The sequence below is a fragment of the Serinus canaria genome, chromosome Z (genome assembly GCF_022539315.1).
Source record: "Serinus canaria isolate serCan28SL12 chromosome Z, serCan2020, whole genome shotgun sequence".
NCBI classification, from domain to species: Eukaryota; Metazoa; Chordata; class Aves; order Passeriformes; family Fringillidae; genus Serinus; species Serinus canaria.
Window position 1 is genome coordinate 33,205,199 of NC_066343.1, and position 25,292 is coordinate 33,230,490.

Here is a 25,292-nt window from a genome sequence, read left to right on the forward strand (position 1 = left end):
GCATCTCATGAGTAATAAGATGCTATAAAATAAATAAAGCATGTGACACCTTTTTCCTGTCACCGTTTCATCTTCACCTTAATGAGTCTTTATGGGAAGAGGCAGAGGCATTCTGAGCTGATGCAAGTGAGGCATTAGTTAATGCAATGAGAGTCAGTGGTCTGGAAGTGTCTTCAACTGTCAGGGCTTTTGGTCACACAGCTTCTTGGATTTAATGCAGCATTTCTGGAAGTCTTGGTGGATGACAAATTGACCTTGTGGCCAGGAGGACCAAGGGGATTCTGGGGTGTATTGGGAAGAATATGGCCAACAGGTTGGAGAAAGTGATCCTTCCTCTCTCTTTGCCCATATCCGTGGTTGTGTGTTCAGTTCTGGGCTCCTCAGTATAAGAAAGACAAGGAACAACTGCAGAGGGTCCAGGAGAGGCCACGGAGATATTTGTGATCTGGAGCATCTCTCTTATGAGGACAGACTGCAGGAGCTGGGCCTGTTTGGTCCAGAGAATACTTAAAGGGTAACCCATTAGTGAGTATAAGTATCTCAGAGGCAGGTGCCAAGGGGATGGTGCCAGACTCTTTTTAGCGGTGACCAGTGACAGGACAAGGAGCAATGGCCAGAACCAAGACACAAGAATTCCACCTCAACATGAGGAAAAACTTCTTTACATCGAGGATGTCAGAGCACAGGAACAGGCTGCCCAGGGAGGTCATGGAATCTCCCTCTCTGGGGACATTTACGCCCCACTGGGACATTTTCCTGTGTCACCTGCTCCAGGTGGCCCTGGCTTGACAGGAGGATTGGACTGGATGTTCTCCAGAAGTCCCTTCCAACCCTAACAATTCTGGGATTCTGTGATTCTAATGGTAAAAAAGTTTTGCAAAGTTCTGATCATTCATTAAGATGCTTTTCTGCTTTGTAATAATGATATTTTGATTTCATAGAATCATAGAATTGTTTGGGTTGGAATGGACCTTAATGATCATCCAGTTCCAAACCCCTTACTACATGGGCAGGATATTTTGTATTAGAGCAGATTGGACAAAGCCCCATCCAACCTGGCCTCTAGAATTTCCAGGAATGGGGCATTCACAGCTTCTCTGGGTAACCTGGGCCAATGTCTCACACCTTTACAGTAAAGAATTTCTTCCCAATATCTAATATAAATCTTGCCAATTTCAGTTTAATGCCATTCCCCTTCATCCTGATACTACATGCCCCTGTACAAAGTTCCCCTCCAGTCTTCTTGTAGGTCTGCTTTAGGTGCTGGAAGGTTGTAAAAAGAGCTTCTCTCTTCTCCAGGTTTATCAAACCAAACTCTCTTAGCCTGTTTTCATAAGAGAGATGCTCCAGCCCTCTGATGTTTTCATGCCTCTTGTCTGGACTTGGTCCGGGGTTGTCTACAATTTTTTACTTGTCATTTTAAATACCATATTTTGGATTAAGTCTGTGATCAATTTTATGGATTTTGAAGTAGAGAGAAGGGAAGTGATTAGTTAGATGTCAGGTAGTAGGTTAGTGCTGGAGCCAGAAATTAAAGATCTGTTCTTCTGATGGTTTTATTTTTCAGTGGTATTATTGTCTAGACTCTACTGCCTCCCACATGAGAGCTGCTTTAGCTGCTAATTTATTAGCTGCTAATAAATAATACCAGAGAAATTTTCTGACTGGGAATGTTTTGCTAATCCAGGCTATCTCTACACATCATCAGGTTTATGGTATAGCTATCACCATATGTGGCTCTACATGTGTGTTTTGTTAATTTGAAGTCTCATTCTGTTTTGCAAGCAGGGAACAAACTCCTTTGTCACAACTTCCATTTGGACAGCAGGTTTGCTTATTGAGAGAAATGATTTTGTTTATACAGATGAACACCAACTGCTTGGTGTTTTTTGAGTAAATGTGTAGTTTTGGATATCCAACACATTCTGTGGCAGCCCTCCTAAAAGTTGCCACATCTCCTCTTTTGTCTTGCATGATAATAGAACAGCAAGAGTTCTTTGTAAAAGCTTTCCTGTGTGCTTTCACATGCCAGTTTGTGTAGTAACCAAAAGAGTTAGAAATGAAGTATTGAGTGCTCTGCAGAGCAAATTTTTAATGCCTAAGTGCAAAGAGTGTAATGTGGATGTTGTAGAGATTGGTATTCAGCAGCCAAAGGGCCATCATAGCCTTTTCAGTGAAAAGGTACTTTTCAAAACTTATTTTTGCATTTGTTCTCTAAGGAGGAAAGCGAAACCAACTTCTCCCCGCTTTCTCTGCTGCCCAGCTAGACTTTAATGATGCGTATCTGCCACCAATTCATTTCAATTTACTTTGTCCCTCTTTCATGTCAGTTTTCATTTAGTTTCCCTTTAAATTAGCTCATTTTGATGAAATGATATCCTGTTTAAAGTATGGTGCCATGAAGTAGAGGAAAGGCAGAAAGTAATCTATTTATATATTTAGAAAAGATTACTAGGGAGGTTGGATACTTGTGATAATCAAGAGAAAAGGTGTTTTGAAGACTGTCGTGATAAAACCACCTGTTTTATCAGGTAAGTTTTACTGTATTCACAGTTATAAATTAGCACAGTTACTTTATAGATAGACAGTATCAGGACTTTTCTCTGAGGTAAAAATGCAGCATGTTGCATCAACATCTTCCTTGCCTTTTAAGTTACAGGGTCTGAATGTGCAGGGACAAGCCCTGATTTTGGTGCCCCTTGAGATGACGTTACCAGTTCCTATCTGCACAGGTTCCTTGACCTGAATGGTGTAACTGAAAATAAGGCAGGAAAAGGCCTGTGGAATTCCCAGTTGTTCTGTGATGGTGCTTAAGTTTTTATATAGCCTCTATGACAAATTAGGTAATGAGACCTTTGAAGCGTATAAACCTTTGAAGCGTGTGGTTACAAGAATGAGGCAGAATTTACCTTCACTTAAAAATGATGAATTTTGCTGCTTTTCCAGTGCATCGGTCAATCTGTTGTGTCTCAGTGGTTTGTAGAAAAAGTGTGAGAAAAATAATACCGAAAAAGACTAAGTTTTTTATTCTCCTTCTCAGAACTGATATTTTCACGTGTCCTTATGACAGAAAGTAGATCTCTGATTCTCCTCATATTCATCAGGTAGTGTTATTCCATGTTGATAGTGTGCATCAGCCATTTTTTCCTCCTGATCTTCAGTACCTGAGAACTCCTTGCCCTGGATGACACATAATTGAAACAGTGCTGTTAGGCACTTTCACTGTTAGAAAGTGCCTTGTTCTATAAAGTACCTAGTGGCATAAGCAGCACTTTGATACAATAAATATTGTTTCACTTCCAATAGTTTGAACCATCCAGAACTTTCCCCAAAAGTTGGACAAGATTTTTTTAAGTGTTGCGATTACTTTCCAATAAACAGAAGAAATTCAGTTATTTTTCTGACTTTGATTTTTATTACCTTTCTGAACCAAAAATAAATCCTCAAGAAAGTCAGAGGAGGAAGACTGTGAAAGATCCTTGCATAAATGAAACTGATATTACAGGGTCACTCCAAAAGCCTGGACTGTTTGGCAGCCAAAATTGCTGAAACACACTGAGATAGAGATTGGGGATTGCCACTGCAGTCCTTAAACTCCTGGTGAATTTCAGCTTTGGAAAATTGAATTCTTTCAAATGCACGGTGAGAGATGAGATTATTCTTAATTTTGTCTTCATTGCTGTTACTTCAATACTGCCAACTCTCTTGATCATTTTGTACTCAATTTATCAATTCTCTTGATAATTTGGTTTATTTAACACTACCAGCAGGCATCAAGGAAGTTAATGAGAATCTCACATGATTTTTCTGCTAATTATTTAGTTAATTATTTAATTAATAAGATTGCAGATGCAGAAGAAAGGAGGGAAACCTGAAAAGAGCATATTTCCCTTTTTTTTTTGAAGCCAGAATCTCCTGTAACATTGAAGTCCTGTATTTTTACCTTGTGTATTTAAAAAATCCCACTAATTTTAAGTAATTTTATGCCCTTTTGGTTTTTTCATTTTTAAGATGTTTGAGTCTGTGAAGTGATAATGCTTGTAATAATGGGTGTGGGAAAAGTATGCATGAATTTACCTTTTGCTGTCAGCTTACTCTTTCAAGTTCTGATTAATTAGGCTATGTATGTTCCATTCATTAGTACAGGTCCGTTCCATAGGAATACATGGACTTGAGCTGAATTTAAAATCTCTCAGTATCTAGTGCAAGACCCAAACATAAAATTTAGACAGTTATTTTTACATTTTAATTTTCTGGTGATTAAGAAAGCTAGGCAAGTCTTAGACAAAAAATTGAAAGAAAGGAAGATTAACTGTTCAGCAGATGATTATTGGCACAGTTATTTACTTTCTGAATGGACAGTTGGACTTATTTCTATTTTTCTTACTTCAGCTTTCAACCATACCCTGTGTACCCTTTGTTGCTGAAATCTGTTGGAAAACTCCTCCCTGTGAAAATACTGGTAGGCTGTGCTCAAGTCACAACTCTTTGTCTCAGAGTAATTTACAGAGGTTACTCTATGTAATTGTTCTCTCACTTCTTTCCAGACATTTTCTGCTTTACAAAATTATTTTTTTCAAGCATAAACACCAAAACTGGCCACTATATTGTGTGAACAGAGGTAGTGGTGTCATTTTGATATTTTCCTGTATCTTTATCTAAGGATGCTTTTCGTTTCTACTGACTGTTTCCAAATACTCATTTTTTGCTATTGTTTCATCGAATCAAGTTTTGAGGCCACTTTTGGCTACACTAGAAAAAAATTTACTCAAATGAGTTATCTTTAAAATTTGATCTGTCTTGATTCCTATGTCTATCTGTCAGAATTTATTTAATTTTTAAACTTTTCCAGGAATGCTGTTGTATTTTCTTCTGCTTCATTGCTTAATGCTAATGCTAAGTCTGGGTTCTGTTAGACTGCACTCAAAAGCACCTTCCTTGGATTCCTAACTACACTGTATCTGTTTCAATATGTTAATGATACATCAAATTCAGCTGTGTGTTTACTTATGACACTTCCAAACTGTTGTTTTTCAGTGTGACTGAAATGTGAGCTTTATAATATAATAATAATAATATGATTATTTGTGTCACTCTTTTTAATCTCAGTTCAGCTTTACAGAGCCTAAGTGATGTGTTAACCATTTGAAATAATTAAATATATATATTATTTCCTGGTTTTCCTGAAATACACTGACCAGTGCGTACTGATGCCTTTGATATTTGCCCTCAAAATAATAAACAGTTTCTGAAAGACCATTTACACTAGTAGCATTTTCCATTTATTTAAATTCCCAAATAAATGGAAAATAAGTAATTTTTCTTGTGGTTCACTAACATAAAAATAATTTTAAATTTAATTACTGTCATAAAAAGTGCATTTGTTAATTAGTACATGTGTGCTTCGTTTATATGTGAGAGTTATTTCAGAATGTCCTGTTGTGTGAAGAGACAAGAACATCTTCAGTGTTGTAGTTATTCACTTTGCCCAGTGCAAGTGAAGAAATTTGCAATTTGATGATAGTGTCACTTGCCACAAGTACCGTTAATTGCAACAATTCCTTATGAAAATCTTATGATTTGATGAGACTTGCTACTTGAGCAGTAAGCCTCAAAAATGTTGTAAGCCTTGGAATCAGTAACAGCAGAGGGTAGACTGCAGTTTCAAGCAGTCTAACTTCTGCTGTTATTCAAGCTACCTACATTTTTCAAAATTGCAAACATTAGAGAAAGTGGAGTAGAGTGAAACCAGAATGAAGATCTGGTAGTCTGGTAAAATCTGTTACCTGTCCTTTTTCTTCTTTTCTCTGGTCTAGCATATAGAAAGAAATTATTCACTAGCCTGATTCAAAGTAGATCTTTTGAATATTTTGACTTGCCAAAAACAAGTATGAAATTTATTTAAAATGATAATTTACTGGAAATTATCCACAAAAAATAAGTCTGGATTTTAATTTAGTCTTCCTTTACTGTTTCTTTGGTCTTCTGTTGTACATACCACCTACACATCAGGATTTATTTTAACAAAGACAATGTACTGAGATACTTTGTATTTAGAAATTAAGAAGCCTTTGTGCTGTGAAGATCCTTCCTAATGCTATATGTAATGAACTAAAATCTACTAACTAAACATAATTTTCTGAAGCAATGCAGTAGTGGTTATCTGTCCTTGCTTAGAATCCTTTTCTGGGGTTAGCCAGTTCATTCAAGAGCAGAATCCAGGCGTAAATAGCGTGAAAGCTCCTCCTTTCCTTCACTTGAGTAAGGACCTGTTTTATATTCCATGTGTATGAAAGTAACCGTTTAGAATAATGAACATTATGTGCTGGGTACTGCTTGGCGTAGGTGGGCTTTAACCATTTCTTATTTCATTGGCAGACACTCAGTTACTAACTGGTAAAGCTTCTATATGCTATAACAGTAATTTTAATATCTTGGCTTCGCTTTGCTGAGAGAAAGGATGAGAGAGAAGGAGAAGGCAAATAATCTGTCTGAGGACTTAGGAGTGTGCTTTATTTTTGTGAGAATTGCTGGTAGGTTTAGCTAGAACTCTAAATCTTTCCTAAGGAGCCTATGTATGTAATGCATTCATATTCCTGGAAATTAAAGGAGGCATTACATTCCTTCAATGTAAGTCGGGAACCAAGAATGGTTTACTGCTATTTCCCTCTTGCCAAATCATAGCAGTACCATTTCCCTCAAGTCCCATAATGAAACCCTGAATGCACAACATAATCATAGTCAGATTCAGCCAAGAAGTGAAAACAAAAGAAAAACAGCTCAGTAAGTATATGAGAAGAAAGCTATTACATGAGCAGAAACCTCTTGGATATTGGCAGTTTTAAAATGTAACATAGCATTCTTTCACAGTTGAAGGTATGACCTATTTCTTTTCTCTTTTTCTTTTTTTTTTTTAATTTTATTATTACATCAATCAATTTTTATGGTGGTTGTGTGGGTGTGCATGGAAGACAATCAATGTCCTTAGATTGTCTTTACACATGTTCTCTTGCTTCACCTCAAGTCCCATATTTCTAATGATTCTGTCATGTTGCTTAACAAGACAATAAGTCCCTTGTGTCACATAGCACAAAACAAAGAATTGTGTTACAACCCAGTGCATTAATGCAATTTCTTGCAGGTTTGAAAAAATAAAATAACTTTCTTCTGTATCTGATTATAGTTTCTTGTTCACCATCTTTTGCTGAATTTCTAGTGCCCTTTTGAGTGTATTCCCAAACTGTCCTGATCACTTTACTCATAACTTTATCAATTTATAGCACTGCCATTCTTCTTCTCTTCCATGGAATTATCTGCTAGTGGTGACTGGTTAATTAAAAGCTATTTAACCCCTTGCATCTATCTGTGTGGCCCTTAAAAACTGTCAGAAATTTGCCAACCTCTAGAAATTGCTTTTGGTTCTAAATCCCTATGTAGAAATAGTCTGTGGGAAACAAAGAAACAGCTCTTGGAGTAGTTACACTTTGTAAAAAATAAGTGTCAGTATCTTTAATTTCAAGTACCAAACAATTCCTGCATTTTGTTCCTGGAAAATGGGTGTTTCTCTGTATGTATATCTTTATCATTATCAATCTATGTGTCTTATCTGTGTACCTTCACAGACAGAATATAAGAGCTAAATTTCTTTGATTCATACAGTCTCTTCCTAAAAACAGAGATCCTTACTCTGTAGCGCAGCAGAAAACCAGAACTTCTTTGTTTGTGGGGTTGCTGTATCTGAGGTTCTTTTGGGTTTTTTTTTCCACATTGGTTTCCTCCCAGCCTCCCCAATTCATGCATACCTCAGCAGCCCTTTTTTAAAAAAAGTAAAATAACAAATTAACATTACTTATAAATACTTCAGTAAAAAGCAGTTTTCCCTTTACTCTTTTAATAACTTGTTGCATGTCTCTGAGAAGAAATAAAATACATATGAAATCAAAATTAATCCCAAGCAGATGTTTAAGACACAGTTGAAATACTTATTCTCCTTTATGCAATAGAACAGTCTTATTTAGAGACCTACGACTGGACTAAAATATGTGTTGGAGATAGGGTAGTTAATTTTTATAAGTCTTCCATTACTATAAGGAGATGCCCTAGCAGAAATGCTTCTTGTAATATTCTTATAGGTGATTTTAACCATTGACTTGCTAGAATAAAAACTTTCTGACTGATCTGAATGCTGCTTTTGAATCTTATGCAAATCACTGGAAATATCTTCATTTTGAATAATAGTAATGCTAGCTTTAGACTTGTTACTTTACAAGATACTTACAGAAAAAGGAAAAAAAACCCCACAAAACCCAAATGAGCATAGAAATTGGGTGCAATGCAATTTGAATATACAGTACATGTTTTGTCACCTGACTATCCTTAAATGTGATCTGAGAATAAGCAGGAGTTTAAGTGCTCTGTGTAATTCTGGCCTTGGTTTCCCCCTGTTCTTTGTTGAGATAATGGGGTTCTGTATTTTTTCATTGAGCTGTAAAAAATGTTTCTAAATAGGTTACACAGTTGTTAATGACTAACAGCTTGACTTACTTAACATTTTTTTCTTTTACCCCCAATTCTAGGAAGGATTTCTGTGTACATAAGGATGAGCCATGTGATACTGTTGGTAAGTAAATAAACATAAGAGACTGTGTATAAGCTACATAATAAAACTAGTTTTATGAAAGTAGAAATGTGAACCTAAAAGATGACAGCAAAATCAGAAATGGAAATAAGTAACTAGCTAAAACACATCTTAAATGCTAATAATACTGTTAGATTTGTGTATGCTTCTAGCAAAATACTGTGTTTTAGTACAATATTTCTATCTCTTTCATAGATCAAACTTTAAAACTTTTTTCTTTTTAGTCTCACTGACTAATAGAAAATTGTTTTATTATTAAAAATTTTTAATTTTTAATCTGAAGCTAAGAAGTTGTGTTTGTGATTCTTTTTTATGGAATTGATTTATCTTTGGTGTGAATATATTTATTTTTTTTTTTGTGATTATGATTTTTTTTTTCCTATTTCATTTCAGTTGCAAAGGTTTGAGGAGAATTCTTATGTAAACTGTATTTCCTCACTATTTGCTGTTCTTTTTTCTTTTTCTGCTGTGTCCCAAGTGTATGTGAGTTTATCTGTGGGATGGCTACCAAGAAAAAAGCCTTATAAATAAGAATGTAATGTGTTTCACAGCAGTAAATGATTAAGAGTTCATAGTGTTCTTTCACTAATTGGTATATTGGTCTTAGGTGAATTCTGTAGGAGTATTTCTTGTTTGGAGGCATTAATTTTTGACTTACTTGTGCAAAAATGTTTACTTCCAGCTGGAAGAAGAAGCTATGTGACAAGAAGTCTTCATCATTTTATGTTGATTTAAACTGAAGTTTAAATCTGGAGTACTTCCAGGGTAACTAAATCAGGATAGGCTGCTTCCTGAATTTCAGAATTGAAGTGAACATATTCAAGGATTTTTCCTGAACATTGTTTTTTCTTTGGCTGAAGCTTGGAGATAGTAGAAGAGCTATTTGTCTCTGAATTTGTCCATAGAATTTTAAATTGAATGAGATTAAACTAACTGAAGTATCAGTAATTAACAGTTCTGTGGTGAACAAGCTGGGATGAAACTTGAAAATGTGGCAGTCTATTAAGAGCACAGGAAGTAAAGAATTTTAATTTAATATTGTCTTAATATTGATAAGCAAAAGGAAGTAGAGATCTTGACTGAATGATCTGGCATATTGTGGATTGGCTATTGTGGAATTTCCCATTCTCTGTGTTATTGTTTGGAGGTTTCTTCAGGAACTGAACTACAGTTTGTATTTATATTTCTTTCCATATAGGTACAGTTTTGCAGCAAAAGCAAAGATCATTGTTTTCCCTATGTTTCATAATTTATTTTTTTAAATTTCAATCATTATTTCCCCAGATGAATACAGCGCCTTACCCTAAATGTAGGGATTAATTTCTTCCATGAATAGTTATAGTACTCTGGGTCCATGCTCACTGTTTAGAAGGTCTTGTCCACCATCATTCTGGTGCTCCTCTAAGGAAGAGTGTTGAAAAACTTTGCAAATTCCTCTTGAAGAGAATTTTTAAAGTTATCTTACTGTCATGGATATATTATGTCAATTATTTTAGGGCTAGCAGGTCTATAATGCCAAATTGTTGAAAGTACTGTTTCCTTTTGATATGTACTCCCAACTTTTTTTTTAACTTAGGAAAACCAGAAGATTTTAGATTAGATCATGATTAAAAGTTTGTTGAAAGGAACTGAAGGGCAGTTTAATCTTCCTATATTCATGCACCAAGTTTGTACGCAAAAAGAGACAGTACATTCCAGGGATGTATCACATGCTGTAAAATACAGAATTTGCCAAAGATGGTAAACGAGAAATGCTAATTTCCCGATGTCCAGACCTTGACTTACCTTCTGCCCTCTCAAAACGTCCAGAAGAATGCACAGTACAGACTCTTCTCTATCATAAGAAGAGAAATAAAGCAATTTTCTCTGAAATATTAATATAAGTGTACAGAAATGTGAGACAGTCAAAGTGATGTTTGTTGCACATTAGGCAACCCAGAAATGAAAGTTATGAGAAAGGAGCATGTACAGGACAGACCTCATTATTGGAAAGGGTTGTCATGTTGGATAATCTTTGCAGTGATGGATACTAAGCAGACAAATACTGGATTTATTGTTTAGTCATTACATGCCAAGACTCACTCACAGTTTTCAGACTGGACATGAGTATCCTTTTAAGCCAGAGAGAGAAAGCATCAGTATTCTGTTATATAGACAAAGTTCTTATGTATTTAGGTGGCAAATAACACACTTTTCTGTACTTCCAGTCTTGTTCTACAGAAAGCAAAGAACTTATCCACTCTTCAAAAAGTACTTTTTCATTGTTTCCTAAAATAACAGTGATTTAGAGGAAGATTTAATGGTTTAAAGATATAATTAACAGAGAACTCTATTAACCAGAAAAAAATGTTTACTCAAATCCAAAACCATATAACAAACCTCCCTAGAAATACATTGAAATATATTTCATTAATGATTTTGAACAAAATGTGTGGTGATAATCTCCAAAATATTCCTTTATAGAAGCATTTTAGGTGGAAAAGTACAAAATTTTTTTTCTATAGTGATAAAAAACATTATTTGCATTGGTTGTCAAAATATTGCGTTCTCAGGGAAAAAAATCCATCTGTCTTGTAGACCAAGCATCATGGAGAAGAGAAGGCTTTGGGGAGACCTCATTGTGGCCCTCCAGTACCTGAAGGGGACTTACAAAAAGAAGGAAGAAGGGCTTTTTATGCAGGCAGATAGTGTCAGACAAGGGGAAATTGTTTTAAACTGAAAGAAGTCAGGTGTATATTTGGTATACGTAAGAAAATCTGCACTCAGAGGGTGGTGAAGCCCTGGAACAGGTTGTCCAGGGAAGTTGTGGGAGTTCAAGGCCAGGTTGGATGGGCCCCTGAACAACTTAATCTAGTGAAAAGCTTCCCTGATCACGGCAGGGGGTTGGAACTAGATTATGTTTAAGGTCCCGTCCAACCATTTTGTGATTCCAAAACTCATTAATACTTCGTATTTTATAGTTTTGCAAAACAGACAGAAAGAGAGGAATTATTTCAGGAATTTTATTTAATTTCCCCAAAGTGTCTTGAAATTTCTGAAGTAGAATGTATTTATTTTATGCCTTTCAGTATTAAGTATTTCCCTATTGCTAGAAATGTCTGGAAATCTCTGCTGTGGCCAGGAAGTTGAGGGTCTACTTTCTTACTTCGTAGTGTAAATCCAGAGTAACTCAGATAATTGCCTTCCATATCTAATCCCTTGTTTCTGTGTAACATTAAGCTAGACTGTCATGTGGTATCATTCAGCTCAGGTCAATTGATTTCTGCAAAGCTATTCTAATTTCAGCATTGCCAATTGTTGCAGCCACTGTCAAATTAATTCTGTGTGGAGAACCACAAAGCAATTGTTTTAGGCTGAAAATTGACCAGATCCAAGTGTTCTTGGGCTTCCTCTGACTGGTTGGTTGGTTGGTTGGTTGGTTGGTTGGTTGGTTGGTTGGTTGGTTGGTTGGTTGGCTGCAACATTCTTTATTCTTTTTGCCCCTCCTGTTCTGCTCATTTGTATGCTTTCTCTCCCTTATTTCTGCACAGAAGTACTCATATCATACTGCTGCCTTGATTCTCACAGTTTTTCTATTGTTTAAAGAGAGTTTTCAGACCTTATTTTCCATTATTATCATCAGGCACATCCTATGATTACCACAGAGGATTTCTCTGAGGGTGGAAAAATATCAAGATGTTTTTATAAAAATTAAATTAAATTTAGCTAATGAAAAGATTGTGTTAGATATGTAACTGTCCAAGGCTCTTTTCCCCCAGAAAACAACTGGGTTTTGGGAACATAGCATGTTTCTCCTACAAGCAAGTTTTGTTACCTTAGTCAGAGGAAGCTACCTTTTGAGTTTTTGGTGATTTGTAATGTTGTTCTTTTTCTTGGACTGATGACAGGAAAAATTATGAGTGTAGACACCCCAGTGAATTTCTAAAAAATTTAGGAAGCAATTCAGTTGTTGGTTTCCAGAGAAGTACAGTGCAATAGAATCAGCACAAAATGCAAACTGAAGATTGCACATGGTATACTGTTCTTGTGTGTGACTCTTCTGGTATTATCATATTGAAGTAACTGAGATGAGCAATGATTCACAGGGAAAATTGTCATTGGGATATTGCAAAAACTTTTAAGGGAGGAAAATGAACAGATATTTTCTCAACAAGTAGGCTTACAAGTAAACACAGAAAGACTATTTCTTGAAGCAAGTGTATGCACATTTTAATTTCCCTTCCTCTTGTCTACGTTTCCACTTTAACAGTCAAGATTGCGACTCTCTGAGGCGTATTTCTTTTGGATTAGATTTGTTGTTTGCTGCTAGCTAATGTCATCTGTGGAAACACGGTACCAGGGAGTTCTTAGAGTGCAGTGTTACAGGCATGGAAATATTCTAAAATGATGCTTGTCTTGTATTGGCATCAGTTTGGAGCCCTGTTAATCTGCTGAAACTCAGGCAGTGTCTTCTTCTGGTTTTGGTCATTTATTTTTAGATAATATTTTCAATTAAAACAACAGCTATAAAAATGTGATTCTATCTAAACTGTTTGCTAAAAAGCATTTTCCAAAAAAATGCAATCTCTAAACGGAATTCCTCTAAAAACTTGTCAGATTGCTTTTGGGCTTAAATACAGTATATTAAAAATTTCTAAATTTGGTAACACCTAGTGTTGCAGGTACAAAAAAAAAAAAAAAAAGGCAGAAAATTAATTAAGGTGCCATCAGGTTTTTGTACCGGTGCAGAGGAACTCAATGGTGTGGATACAAATCATAACTGATAAGGAATCAGACAAACATCTACACAGTAAAGACCAGAACCCACAATGAAGTGAAAGAAAATATTTTCCATCCAACTTAGAAAAATACCAAAGATAGATTTATTTACTTTTCTTTCCTAATATAAAAGCTATTGATCTTTAATATAAAGAGCTTGGAGTTTTCCTCTAAACTTTTACCCTAGGGAAAAAGGTTTTGACCAGCCCTATTCATTAAGAAATATGATAGAAATAGGGAATTGGGCAGACTATCCATGTCCAGTGAGGGTTAATGCTGGAAATACTGGAGATGAATGCTTAGGGCCAGTTACTAATGAACAAGCAGCCAAAGAATTGCACAGAACACAGGCAGCAGCCCAGCTGAAGTAAAGTGAAGAAGTCTGTTTCCCTGTGCTTCCTCATCTGAATCCATTTATCTGGCTTCCCTCCTCTTATCCAGGCTACTGCTCTGTTATAGTCTGGCACAGCTGCCCTCAGCCTAACTAGCTGGTAACGGTTTGTTGGGAATTGCAGTGAACCTCCTCATGCTGAGCTGTGTGCTGGACTGCCCTGGGCACTCAGTGCTGCTCATTCAAACCTAGTTCAAGTACCTGTGAGACATAAGCCATGCTGGCAGGGTTAGTCTTTGTTAGTCTTTGTTTTTTGCTTGTTACTTCTCTTTTGTTGAGTCAGTTATTGAAGAAACACTCTTGCAGCAGTTCCAAATCAATATTGCGGGTTATTCAGGTGTTGTCACTTTCACGGTATAGGAAGGTTTCTAATCAGTCAAGGCAAACAGGAATCCAAAAATCCCAGAGCCTGCCATTTATGTATGTCCTAAAGTTGATGTGCATTTTTGGAAAGAGGTGTTTCCACAAGACAGGTAAAGCTGAAACTGGGGTGTGGGCCAGGACTACTATGATGTAGGATGGGGATGTAGAGGACCTATGTATAGGTACAGCTCTGTCAATAGCAGAGTACAGTCAGTCTTGCGATAGAAGTGCAGGAAGAATGCTTAGAGGGTGAAATCAGTAAAGGATAGAAAAATGAGTCTTGCAATATTTTTGCAACATCTAGGTTTTTTAACATTTCAGCATTGCTCACAGTCTAGTTGGATATTGGTGAAAGGTGTTATGTTTTAAGTAACTGAATATTGTATGAGTATATATAATTTTAAAATTCTGTTGACTAAGGTTACCTGTACATAGAGAAGTACACCAGAAATTTTTTCAGATCTTCATCACTAGTGTAATTATTTTGCTTGGTTTTGTTATGAATGTTACTGTTCTTGGTGCCATGGGGAATTCAGAGTGGGAGGAGGGCAGTTGAATGAGATTGGATGATGAGAAACAATTACAGCAAGTTTCTCCCAGCAAAGGCATAAGTACAGTCTGTTAAATTTCCTAGGTCTTAAATGTTCTCTGACATATCTCCAAGCTTGATGCTAGACAAAATTTGCAAAAACAGCAAAAACATTTTAAGCTCTGAGTTTTGCTCTTTGAATTGATTTGTCCTACTGAACAATACTCTAAGAATGTATCCTATGTAAAGGAAAGATTTTTTTTTTTCAGTAAGATAGCTGACATTCAGAGAACTGGGCTCACAATTTAATCTGCAGAAGATTTCCTGTAGTGATTTCCAATGTCTAACCTAATCTTAAGTCATTCACATAACCTTTACAATGCATACAATTTTGCATTCATGCAACATTCTCTAAAATCATGATAATAATAGTTCACAGACTTACATAGAGAGGACTACTTCATACAGTGGGAGCAGGACCATCTTATAAGTGATTTTATAGAAAAGCTAGACAAAGAGATCTCACTCAATTTTAATTTCCGGACTTTTGTTTCTTCTAAAAGAAAAGCATGGTAGCTCAGATGTGTAGTCAGTACCTGCACATGCCTCAGTAGCTCCATTATTCACATGTGGCTCCTGAAAACTGGTTTTCTTCTGTAGAAATGCAAAAGTTCCTTAGGAAGCAATATCCCTATGATATTCAGTGTACAAGATTTTTAAAAACTATTTGGAAAAATTGACTAATTTGAAATTTTTTGACTTCTACAGCCTACAGAATAAAATTTGGTTTTGTCGGTGAGTTACATGTCTGTAACTACAGCAAAACAGATCCTCATTAATTCTGAATTCCAATAAATGGGAAAAATCAAAGCAAAATAAGTAAATAGAATTTACCTCATATGTCATAAAACATCAAATGAATTATGCATGCTTGGTGCAGTTTTTCAGGAGTACAGAATGCTGACTACAGTACATGTCCTCAGTCATTACATCCAGACATTGCTGTTACAATCCTCAACTTTATTCTTTTTATATTAAATTCAGTTCTAAAAATTATTAAATAATAAGTTTCCAGCAAAACTCCTAAGATGCAGTCCTGTCTTACCTTGTCTCTTGTCTTACTGAGTTGGAATATGACAAGACTCCAGTGAGACCATAGAGATAAGTTTTCTCATCAAATTTGTTTTCAAGCAATGCTGTAACTTCAGACACAAAATGACTGGGTTACAACACGTCAGTTTGTTTCATTTTCCAGTGCTTTATTTAAAATGTTTAAAGCTTAATTAATCTCAACAGCAGTAGAGTGACAGAGAATGAATCTGTCTGAATGGAGTCTTGATTGCAATTTCATAATCTCTGAGCTTTTAATTAGTGACCCTTACCGTAATTAAAAACCAAGAATTTTCTTCATTAAGCAATTGATCAAGGACTTGATGCAGGCAACTCCTTTGTTTTCTTTCTTTTGTTATTTTACTTTGAAGTAGTTAACCAATGTATTTAGAGAGCTGAAAGTAATGGAAAAAAGATATTTTCTGTTTTATTTTTCAGATTATCCTACAGAGGTCACTTACTGCTTCCTTGCTAAGTATGTGTCAACAGTCTGTGTTAGGAAGCAGTAGGGTCTTTGAGTGTGTTTAGGAGGTTGGGAAGTTAATTTTGATGTCTACATATAGTTTCAGATATTTACAATGAAGTCTATGTAAGTGTTAGAGCTGAGAAAATCTATGACATTCTGTATTAAACTTTCATTAGCCCTGGATGTTCTATTTCAAGGTATGTTTGAGGCTGAAACATGTTGCTTATTTGATGTGCAGGATAATTTTGTGTATTTGTAGATAGTTTTGGTGTGTTTGGTTGTCTTTGGTATTATTTAAAGTATATTAGCTGTTTATTTGTGTAATAGTTCTAAATAAAAAAGAAATGCACTGTTGTTAAGATAGTATTAAAGGTGCAATCATTCCTCAGTTACTAAAGAAATAAGCTTTTTCAGATAGTGCCTATCTTGAAGTATCTCTGAGGTCAGATGGTTTTTTCCTATATTGAAATAATAACTATTAGGTTAGACCTGTATGTAATTCCTGTTGCACATTGCAGTTCAGATTTAGTTGTGCTCTTTCTCATGTAGTTAACATGAGATCATTGTTCTTAACATACGTTTAAATCTGAGTGGATTCAGCTACAAGATGAAGCTCTGAATTTGGCTCATGACTTGAGTAAGAGGTGGTGTAATATGCCTCAGTACTATCCACAGGCCTTTGTAATTTCATATTCTTTCTATGAAAATGTGGTAAAACTTTTTTATTTTCTACAGATTATACTGGTTCATCTCTCGGTATGTCTTTATTTTTATTTTGTTTTCTGTTTAGTTACAAATTTCTGAGGTATTAAAAATCCTTTTTCAAAGAAATTTGAAATATAGAGAGATGTACTATATGTAAGAATTTTAACATTACACTGAAAAGCATGTGAAATATTAATGTCTCAACCTGGAACTTCAGTGCAGAATTTTGTCCATAGACAAAATACCCATGTCCATCAGAAAAAGGCACTCCAAATAAGGACATAGGACTCCAATGTATTATATGGTGTATATTTACTATGTGTTAAAGAAAAGAGAAGGAAATTGCAAGGTAATTATCACAGTGATTTGTGTCTGTCTTGTGAATAGTGTGTACTTTCTAACTTCATGTGGGGATCCTTCACTTAAGTGTGCCAGATGCAGAAGTGAAAAATGAGTGAAGCCTCTGAGCAATACTGCCATGGTACACAGGAGATGCTCATGCCAAGGGGCATGGGCTGTGAGACACAAAGCTGAGGGACAGAAGAGGGTATGGCTTCCTTAGGATTATGCAGAATTTTTTCACCAGGAAAAAATTTACCATTTTTGCTAATCAGATTGCAAAAGATAAAAACATAAGTGATTTAGAGACCTTCTCAATGCATTAAACAGTGAATTATGTTTTATGTCACTCTATTCATTGAAATTCTTGAAAAACTGAATCAGGTCCAAGCAGCTGTGAGCACTTAAAAATATTTTTCACTGCCTCCTGGATTTTACAACTTCACTACTCATCTTTTATGTTTTTTTTTTAAATATGAAAAATATAAAATCATGTGGGTTGGAGCTGATGCACAATCGTGCATCAATAATAAGTTACTCTGCATGCTATAATACCAGTATATACTCTGGATTAGTTTGTATAAAGAATAGTTCTTCACTTAATTTATCATGAATACAATTAAATTTAAAAAATAAAAAATCAAATGTTCTGTCACACGTTACAAATTAAAGGCATTTAAAATATAAGGCTGTAAAATACTTGTTTGCTAGCTAGCATCCATTTTGCTAATGTTAGTCTTGTGTTCGGCTTTTCACAGATATGCTTGTGTATAGTGCCTTTTTCCCCTTAAAAGAAGCATTTGCAAAGTTATGCATAAATAGACAGCTTTATATAGAGTAGTGCACTAGGGAATACCGGTGGTTTTTAGTGGAAATGTTTTCAGAACAATGTTTTCAGCGTGGCAGGTAGCTCCTTGCAACTAATGCATCAGTTTCTGCATCCTGTAACTATATAATGGTGAGGGAAAAAGCAATGTAATAGAATTACACACATCTCTTTGAAGAGTGGGATTGGATGTCAGTGGTACATGAGTCCTTTAACTGAGGAGACAAAAAGAGCTCCATATTTGTGGAGAGAACAGCAGATGATCTATTCAACTTCATCTAACTTGTCAAAACACGAGGAAAAGTGCTCTCTGCAAACGTCAGCAGAATAGAGCAGAGGGACAGGGCCAAGTCTCACTCTTCATTTGAATGTCTTTGGGAAGACTTTCAGTTAGAAACTGTTTCATAGCTTCCTTTTGTGGCATTTAAGTGGCAACAAGGGTTTTTTGGTTTTTTTTTTTGTAGTTTGTTTTGAGTCGATACTGAAATTTTTATGTTCTCAGGGTGGTAGTACCCTACTCTGAATAAAACATCAAGTAAGTCTTTCCTTTACTCTGATTGCTCATACAGGGGCTAATGCTGCATTCTCGTTCTCAATTACCTTGCATCATGCAGACTTTGCAAAGGTTATTTTGGGTTATAAAGAATACCCTGGAAGAAGAAAGACCTGATAGTCTGTTCAGCTTGCTTTAATTGAAATCAAACTTCCTGAGAATCATCCCAACAAACTCCAGGAATTTATGAACTGAAAACAGTTTGCAAGAGCACTGAGACATGTACTTGAAGAAACTCATCAGATTGTGCCATCAGTCAGTAAACACTGACTCTTACTGGGGCTTTCATCATGTGTGATAATACAGCATGAAACAACATAGCCTTACTGGTAGACAAAGTACTGGACGAATATCTGCAGATAACAATAGTAATTTTAAATTTTAAATAAATAATTTTAAATTAATTTAAAATCAATTTAAAATCAAATTATTGTAGCTAAAAAGGGGTATGGTGGAAGACCCTTCTCAAGGTAGCTTTTCTTTTGTTCTCACTTATCAAAAGATACTAACTAAGCTATGCATCCATATCTGGTCCTTGTTTTCTTTATAAAGCAACAATTGGCTATTCAATTCACATTTCCTAGAAAGTGTGCTAGTACTTTATGCTATAAACAGCCACAGCCCTAAGAGCAGTCACTTTCTTATGGTGCATCTCTCTCTTAGTGAAACAAAGTAGTTTCACACAGAATCTTAAATAGCACAAACTGCAAAAGCTTTGGCCATAGAATAGTACCTTATGCTAAAAGTAAAAGAAAAACCAGACTAATACCACTTTCAATCCCATTAGCTGCCCCTTGTCTCACATAAAAGAGAGCACCCCATTAAAAATGGGAACAGACATCCTGAATATTTTCTTTAAGTGTGATCTCAGCAGCAGTAAAATAATCACTTTCATTTTTAAGTTGAGTGTATCCTAAAAACATAAGAAGTGCTTTAGAGGAATCACTCTGGTTGCAGATAATGAGGAAATGTTTTACTGTGCTGAAGCCTGCTGTGTTAAGGAATAATTTTATATTTCTGTAACAAAGGTAATTTTCATAACATTGACATAATAAAATAAGTTGCGAAAGAAAGCAAGACAGTCTTGTTTTCCTCATAGTTTGTTGCAGGAACAAAAACAAGTCTAGTTTGTTGCAGGAACAAAAACAAGTCTAAATAATGTACTATGGAGTGAAAATTATGTGAGAAATTTCACACTAGTCTGTTGCATAAGAAGTGGCACCAGAAAGTAAGTTACAGGAGAATCAGTTAAATAGGGTATCAAGGCTGTAATCCTTTTAAGACCAGGAAAAACATCAGTGATATATTATGAGTAGATCAAGCTGGTATGGGGAATTGATGTTACACAAGCCTGGGGAAAAATTGAGGGAGAAAAAAATTATTTGATGGAATGAGACAGAAGGTGAATTGAAAGGTGTTGCATTATATGTAGATGTACAGAACATGAGGGCAGCTTTAACAGCTGCACACTTTATGAATGTCGAACTGAAATCCAGGAAGGCAAGAAGAGAGACAATCGCCTGGGTGAATATTTTCACTAGTTGGACAGAGTGACATAATTCTTAATTAACTCACTATTAAAATACACACTATTAATTATATTTCAAATAATTCTTATTAATTAAGAATTAATTAATTTAATTAATTATTAAATTTAATTAATTTTACTCTGAGATGCTGATATATTTTGAGCCAAGTGTATTGACTTGTAAACTCATAGTACTCTAAAATATGTTAAAGTGAACTCACACTGCACAGCAGTGGAAGAAGTTCTGAAAACTAATTGTGCTATCTGGTGTTCCAGGACGACATTTAGTCATCACATTTTTATGAGGAGAGTCAAATTTTATCTCAGACAGAATCAGAGACAAGAGAGAGTTGTAAACATGCAGCATTTTCATTAAAATAGGAGTGCAATAAGTATTTTCCCTTTTTTGATTTTTTCTATTTACAAATAACAGAGGACATTAAATTTTGAAATGACATATGCACTCAAGTTTTAAGGCCAGGACAAGTCTTTCAAGGTTACAGAAGTTATGTCAAATGTCAGTTTGGAAAATAAAGGTTGCCTCAGAATTGATCTTGGAAGCCAGGGTAACTTTTAAAGCCCCTGCATAATTCCCTGGAATTCTAAAACTTACATCACCATTTAATCAACATGCTGTTTCTGTGCACAGTGCTTCCTATTTCCTTAAGTGAGGGCCCATGACATCAAATGATAAGGCTTTAAAAAATATTTTAAAAGAAAATGTTGGGGTGTTTTCATGTATTCCAGAAACTTAATATTTTTTTTAATTGACCAAGCCTTTCTGTATGTTATTTTTATGAAAATATGTTTAAATAGTGATTAATTTTTTTAAAAAAGGTAACCTAAAAACTGGCAGCAGCAAAAAAGCATCTGAGAGAAAAGCTGTAACAAATTATTAGAAAGAGTTGTCTTTATCAGATGAAGTCAGTTTCTCTTTCTTAGTAGTAGAAGGTATTTATATTGTGATTTCTTATACTGTGGTATTCTAAGCATACTAAAATTTCACTTGCCTTTTTGGCAAAGGTGTTTTCCTTTGAATTCAGGCTAGAAACTTTTGTTCCTACTTCCGCTTTTACAGTCATACCCAGGGAGAAACTTCAGTTTACAAGCCTCCAAAATATTTTGTACAATTATACTGGGCTAGAAAATGAACTTGTTCTCTCTTTAAGTTAACTCTTTTTAAATACTTGTCCTAGTAAATCTGTACCTCCTATTTTTGAATGGACAAATGCCAGATATAAATTATCCAACATTATTCAGGATGTTTAAGCACGAATGATTTGTTCCCATGTATCAGGTGTTTTATTTCTAAAAATGTGTTCTAGAAGGAAAAATGCAGGTCTCATAATACTTTTTTCCCCTCATAATACTTTTTTCCCCTCATAATACTTTTTTCCTGTTATCTGTTTTTACAACGGGAAATTTATTTTTAAATGATCTGAGGAATAATTTGTCTCTTAAAAAAACTTGAGAGAGAATTTTCACTTTCAAGACCTACTCTATCAAGCTTTTGTGTGGCACTATTAAACACAGATAGCCACTTACATATTCCAGATGTTCACAGTGGTCCCATTTGCTTCCTGATAGTTTCAAGACCTACTACATGCTTTGATAATAAGATTAGTTTCCAGCAACTGCACAGAACTTGGCTCAGGCTGAAAACAGCAAGGAAGAGAATATGTTTTAGGAAAGGCTAGTTCTGTATGGATGCTGTATAGAACAGTATTAGTTATTCTTTTATCTTTGAAAGAATACCCTCTGTGGGTATTCTGAATTCATGAGGGTCCGAATTCTGTGACCAGGTTCTATTCCACACAAGGAGGGTTTAATGTTTAAAACAAAATGTACTTATTTGATGACATTTGATATTACGTGGGATTTTGATTTAGCAGAATTGTATGGCAATATACTGAAATCAGTGCAAGCCATTGTGTAGCCATTTTAATACACTTTGGGATCACAGTACAAATCTCATTCTCACTATTGGCCCTCATATGCTTACTGTCATGATGCTGAGCATCCCCCAGTGCTGGGAAGGAATATGTGTATTAAAGCCTGCTCCAGCCCTTTGCTCCATTCAAATTTCATTTTGTCAGTTATTCAGTTTTTATACTCTCTTTTGAGCTGAGCTACATATGCACTTTCCCCTTGCTGGGCTGGCTAACTCAAGAAGCCATTCACACTCTTTTGATTAACTCAGCCATAAACATTTCCACAAGCAATTAATCCACTGAACTGATATAGGCATTTATCTAAAACTAACTCTCCAGTCCCTCTTGGGTTCAATTTTCTTTGCAGCAGCTGTGATCAGTCATTCCCTACATTCTTTACTCAGCTTCATAAGTACAATGCCCTTGCCACCCCCCCTCTTTGAGGGGCTTCCTGACCAGAAATCAAAAGGTAAGGTTTTTTTTAATAAACAGGTTTATTCAAGAAAAGCAGATTTGAAAAAGAAAAATGAAAGATCAACTAAATAAAGACCAAAAGATAAGAAAAAGAAAAGTGAATATGTGTATGCACTCAGAAGTGTAGAGTCAGTCAAATGAATAAGATACAGCCTTCATAGCACGTGCATCTTGTAGCACGATACAAGTGTAGGTGTCAGTCTGGAGTAGTGGTGCATGCAGTCTAAAAGGTAAAGCAGTAAAAGGGAAGCCTATTCTTTGATTTATGTATTTCCCAGTCATTGTGACAATCCATTTATAGCAATTTTTCCTTAGGGTCTGTGTGGGAAAGCCTGAAAGACTGCCAAGCAACATTGTCACATTGCCCACCTTTAAAGAACATGTAATTGTAGAACAAGTTGTAAAACAGAAAGCAAGTTTGAATTGTTAAAATTACTTCCTGTGGTATACTGCAGTGTTCACTGTAATTTATCTCACCATTTTGTTGAGTAACAAAGGCTTTTGTTGGTGTACATAAACAGTTTTATGGTAGGAATCAGGCCCAAACTCATTATCTGGAGCATGTGATAATGATTCAAAGTAAGCTGTGTACCTGCCATGTCTATCTAATGCATCAGTGAAAAGCATCATATCATCAAGATTAATTTATTTATGCATGTATTTGGTGAGAGCTGTTCTCAAGCTAAGCTTGCAACCTGTTTCTGGCTCTTCAAGTAACAAACTTTCCCTTTATTAGGTGAGCCTCATTCAGTTTTGTTGCCAAATTAAGCAACAAAATCCTTCTAAATCACATCTTGTTTGATTGTATACAGCAGTTCCATGAAAGTTTCATAAGGCACTCATATCATTTACCCAGGTAATTTAGGAACTGAACGTCTTCATTGTGTAAGTCCTAAAAATAGACATTTCTACTTCTGTCCAAATGTTTCATTTATATATTTAGATCAAGATTCCTAATAATTTTCTATGCCATGTAAAACAAACATCTAGAAAAGTTTCTCATGAAAATTATGCCACGAGGAAGTTAAAGTAAACTGTTTCAATTTCTTAGAAGATTGAGTTACTTCTTAGAAAGGTTACATTTGGTTTTTCTTTCGTGTTCGTAGTATGACAAAATATGAAGCAAAGAAAATTTTTATTCCATAGAACTTCATATCCAGTTTTTCATATTTTCTTCTGAATAGAATCATTTAGAACCTCTGTAACACTGATTATATACAATCTATTCAAGTTGGGATTTTTTCTCTTTCTAGATTACAGAGAGAAGGTGAAATGAGGAGAAAAGGAAGTTGTGACTTTCTCAAATTTATGACTTTCCGCTTTTCTTTTAACACTATGCAGTTTTCTTTTCCATCTGTGTCTTTTCCTGTTCATGAATATTTTTATGGACAAGTTTTCCACTTGGTGATGTTGCCTTAAAAAAAAAGGGGGGGGGGGCAATTAAAAGATTTTAAAAGTATACTGACTGTACTCAGTGACCATGTTACAGTGTGTCATGGCGTTAAATATTTTCCTTTACATTTTAAGAAATTTTTATAGGTGGCTTATAAGTTAAAAAAGATTACATGGGAATCATTTGTCAGTTTTTACACTAGAAAAAAGTATCCTTGAGTTCAGAGCTGCCTTACTTCATAAACTATTTGGAATAGTGGTAGCTTGCATATGCTTTCATATGGTTTGGAGCATTCTGGATAGTTCAGTAAAAAACTGACAGAAAGAATTGTTCACAGACATCAATATACTGAAAAGGAATTGAAAAATAAGATGGAAGTATAGACAAGGTAATGCATATTAGGAAAATACTAGTCTTCAGCATATATGTGTGAAGTCATGGCCTTTGCTGTCACTGAGGAAAGAAATCAGAGAATGGTAAGGGCCGGTACTCCAAAAATCCCAGAATTGTTAGGGTTGGAAGTGGCTTCTGGAGTTCATCCATTCCAATCCTGCTGCAAAAGCAGGTTCACCTAGAGCTGGTGAAAAAAGAAACATCCAGGTGTGTTTGAATGTCTTTTGAGACAGAGGCTCCACGACCTCCCTGGGCAGGATACCATTGATCCTCGTGATCAGCTGAGTAAACTGAATGTTTGGACCAAGCAGGAAAGACTAGAAAAACACAGAAAAATCATTATGTTGGTCTTCTATTAACCTATGGTACAATAGTCATTTTGTCTCTAACCACTTTTGTCTGAAAGACTGAAGTAGTACAAGAGTAAGTAGGGTATACAGTGGGACGTAAGATGTCCAATACATGTAAATGGCCTCTGCCAGAGGAGTTCCTAAATTCACTGGCACTTCTCAGTTGATCATTGGAATTGCTGACAGAGGTCTAGGAGGGCATAAATGACTTTGAATAGATGAATAGAGCTTTGCATTTGAGTTAGAACACCCTCTGTGCAGTTTTCATGAAAAGAGAAATATGTACTGTTGTAGGCAACTACCCTCTGTAGTTATTTGCCATGACGTGTTATAGACCCAGGTAGATGCAGGTAAGAAGGAATACCCAAATTCAGAGAATAAGTACTTTGCTGGCTGTTAAAGTTGACTGTACCAATGCAGCCAGCCTTTAGCTCAGGACATCCCTACATCCCTTGTCAGCAAAGGCCAGGAATGGGCAGTGGGGAAAATTTACTTATTGTCTCCTCTGTGTATTCATCTTGGAAGAAATATTTTCCATGTGGGCA

At 35.5% G+C, this 25,292-nt stretch overlaps 1 protein-coding gene across 2 annotated transcripts in view; it reads left to right on the forward strand.

Moving 5' to 3' along the window:
- The window catches only part of ADAMTS19 (ADAM metallopeptidase with thrombospondin type 1 motif 19), a 128,168-nt gene that overhangs the window by 35,702 nt on the left and 67,174 nt on the right, over positions 1–25,292 (forward strand). For both annotated transcript variants that reach the window (XM_050987221.1, XM_030237556.2), the window contains exon 7: positions 8,577–8,620. In XM_050987221.1, the coding sequence (XP_050843178.1) occupies positions 8,577–8,620 (44 nt within the window). The remainder of the gene's footprint in view (positions 1–8,576; positions 8,621–25,292) is intronic.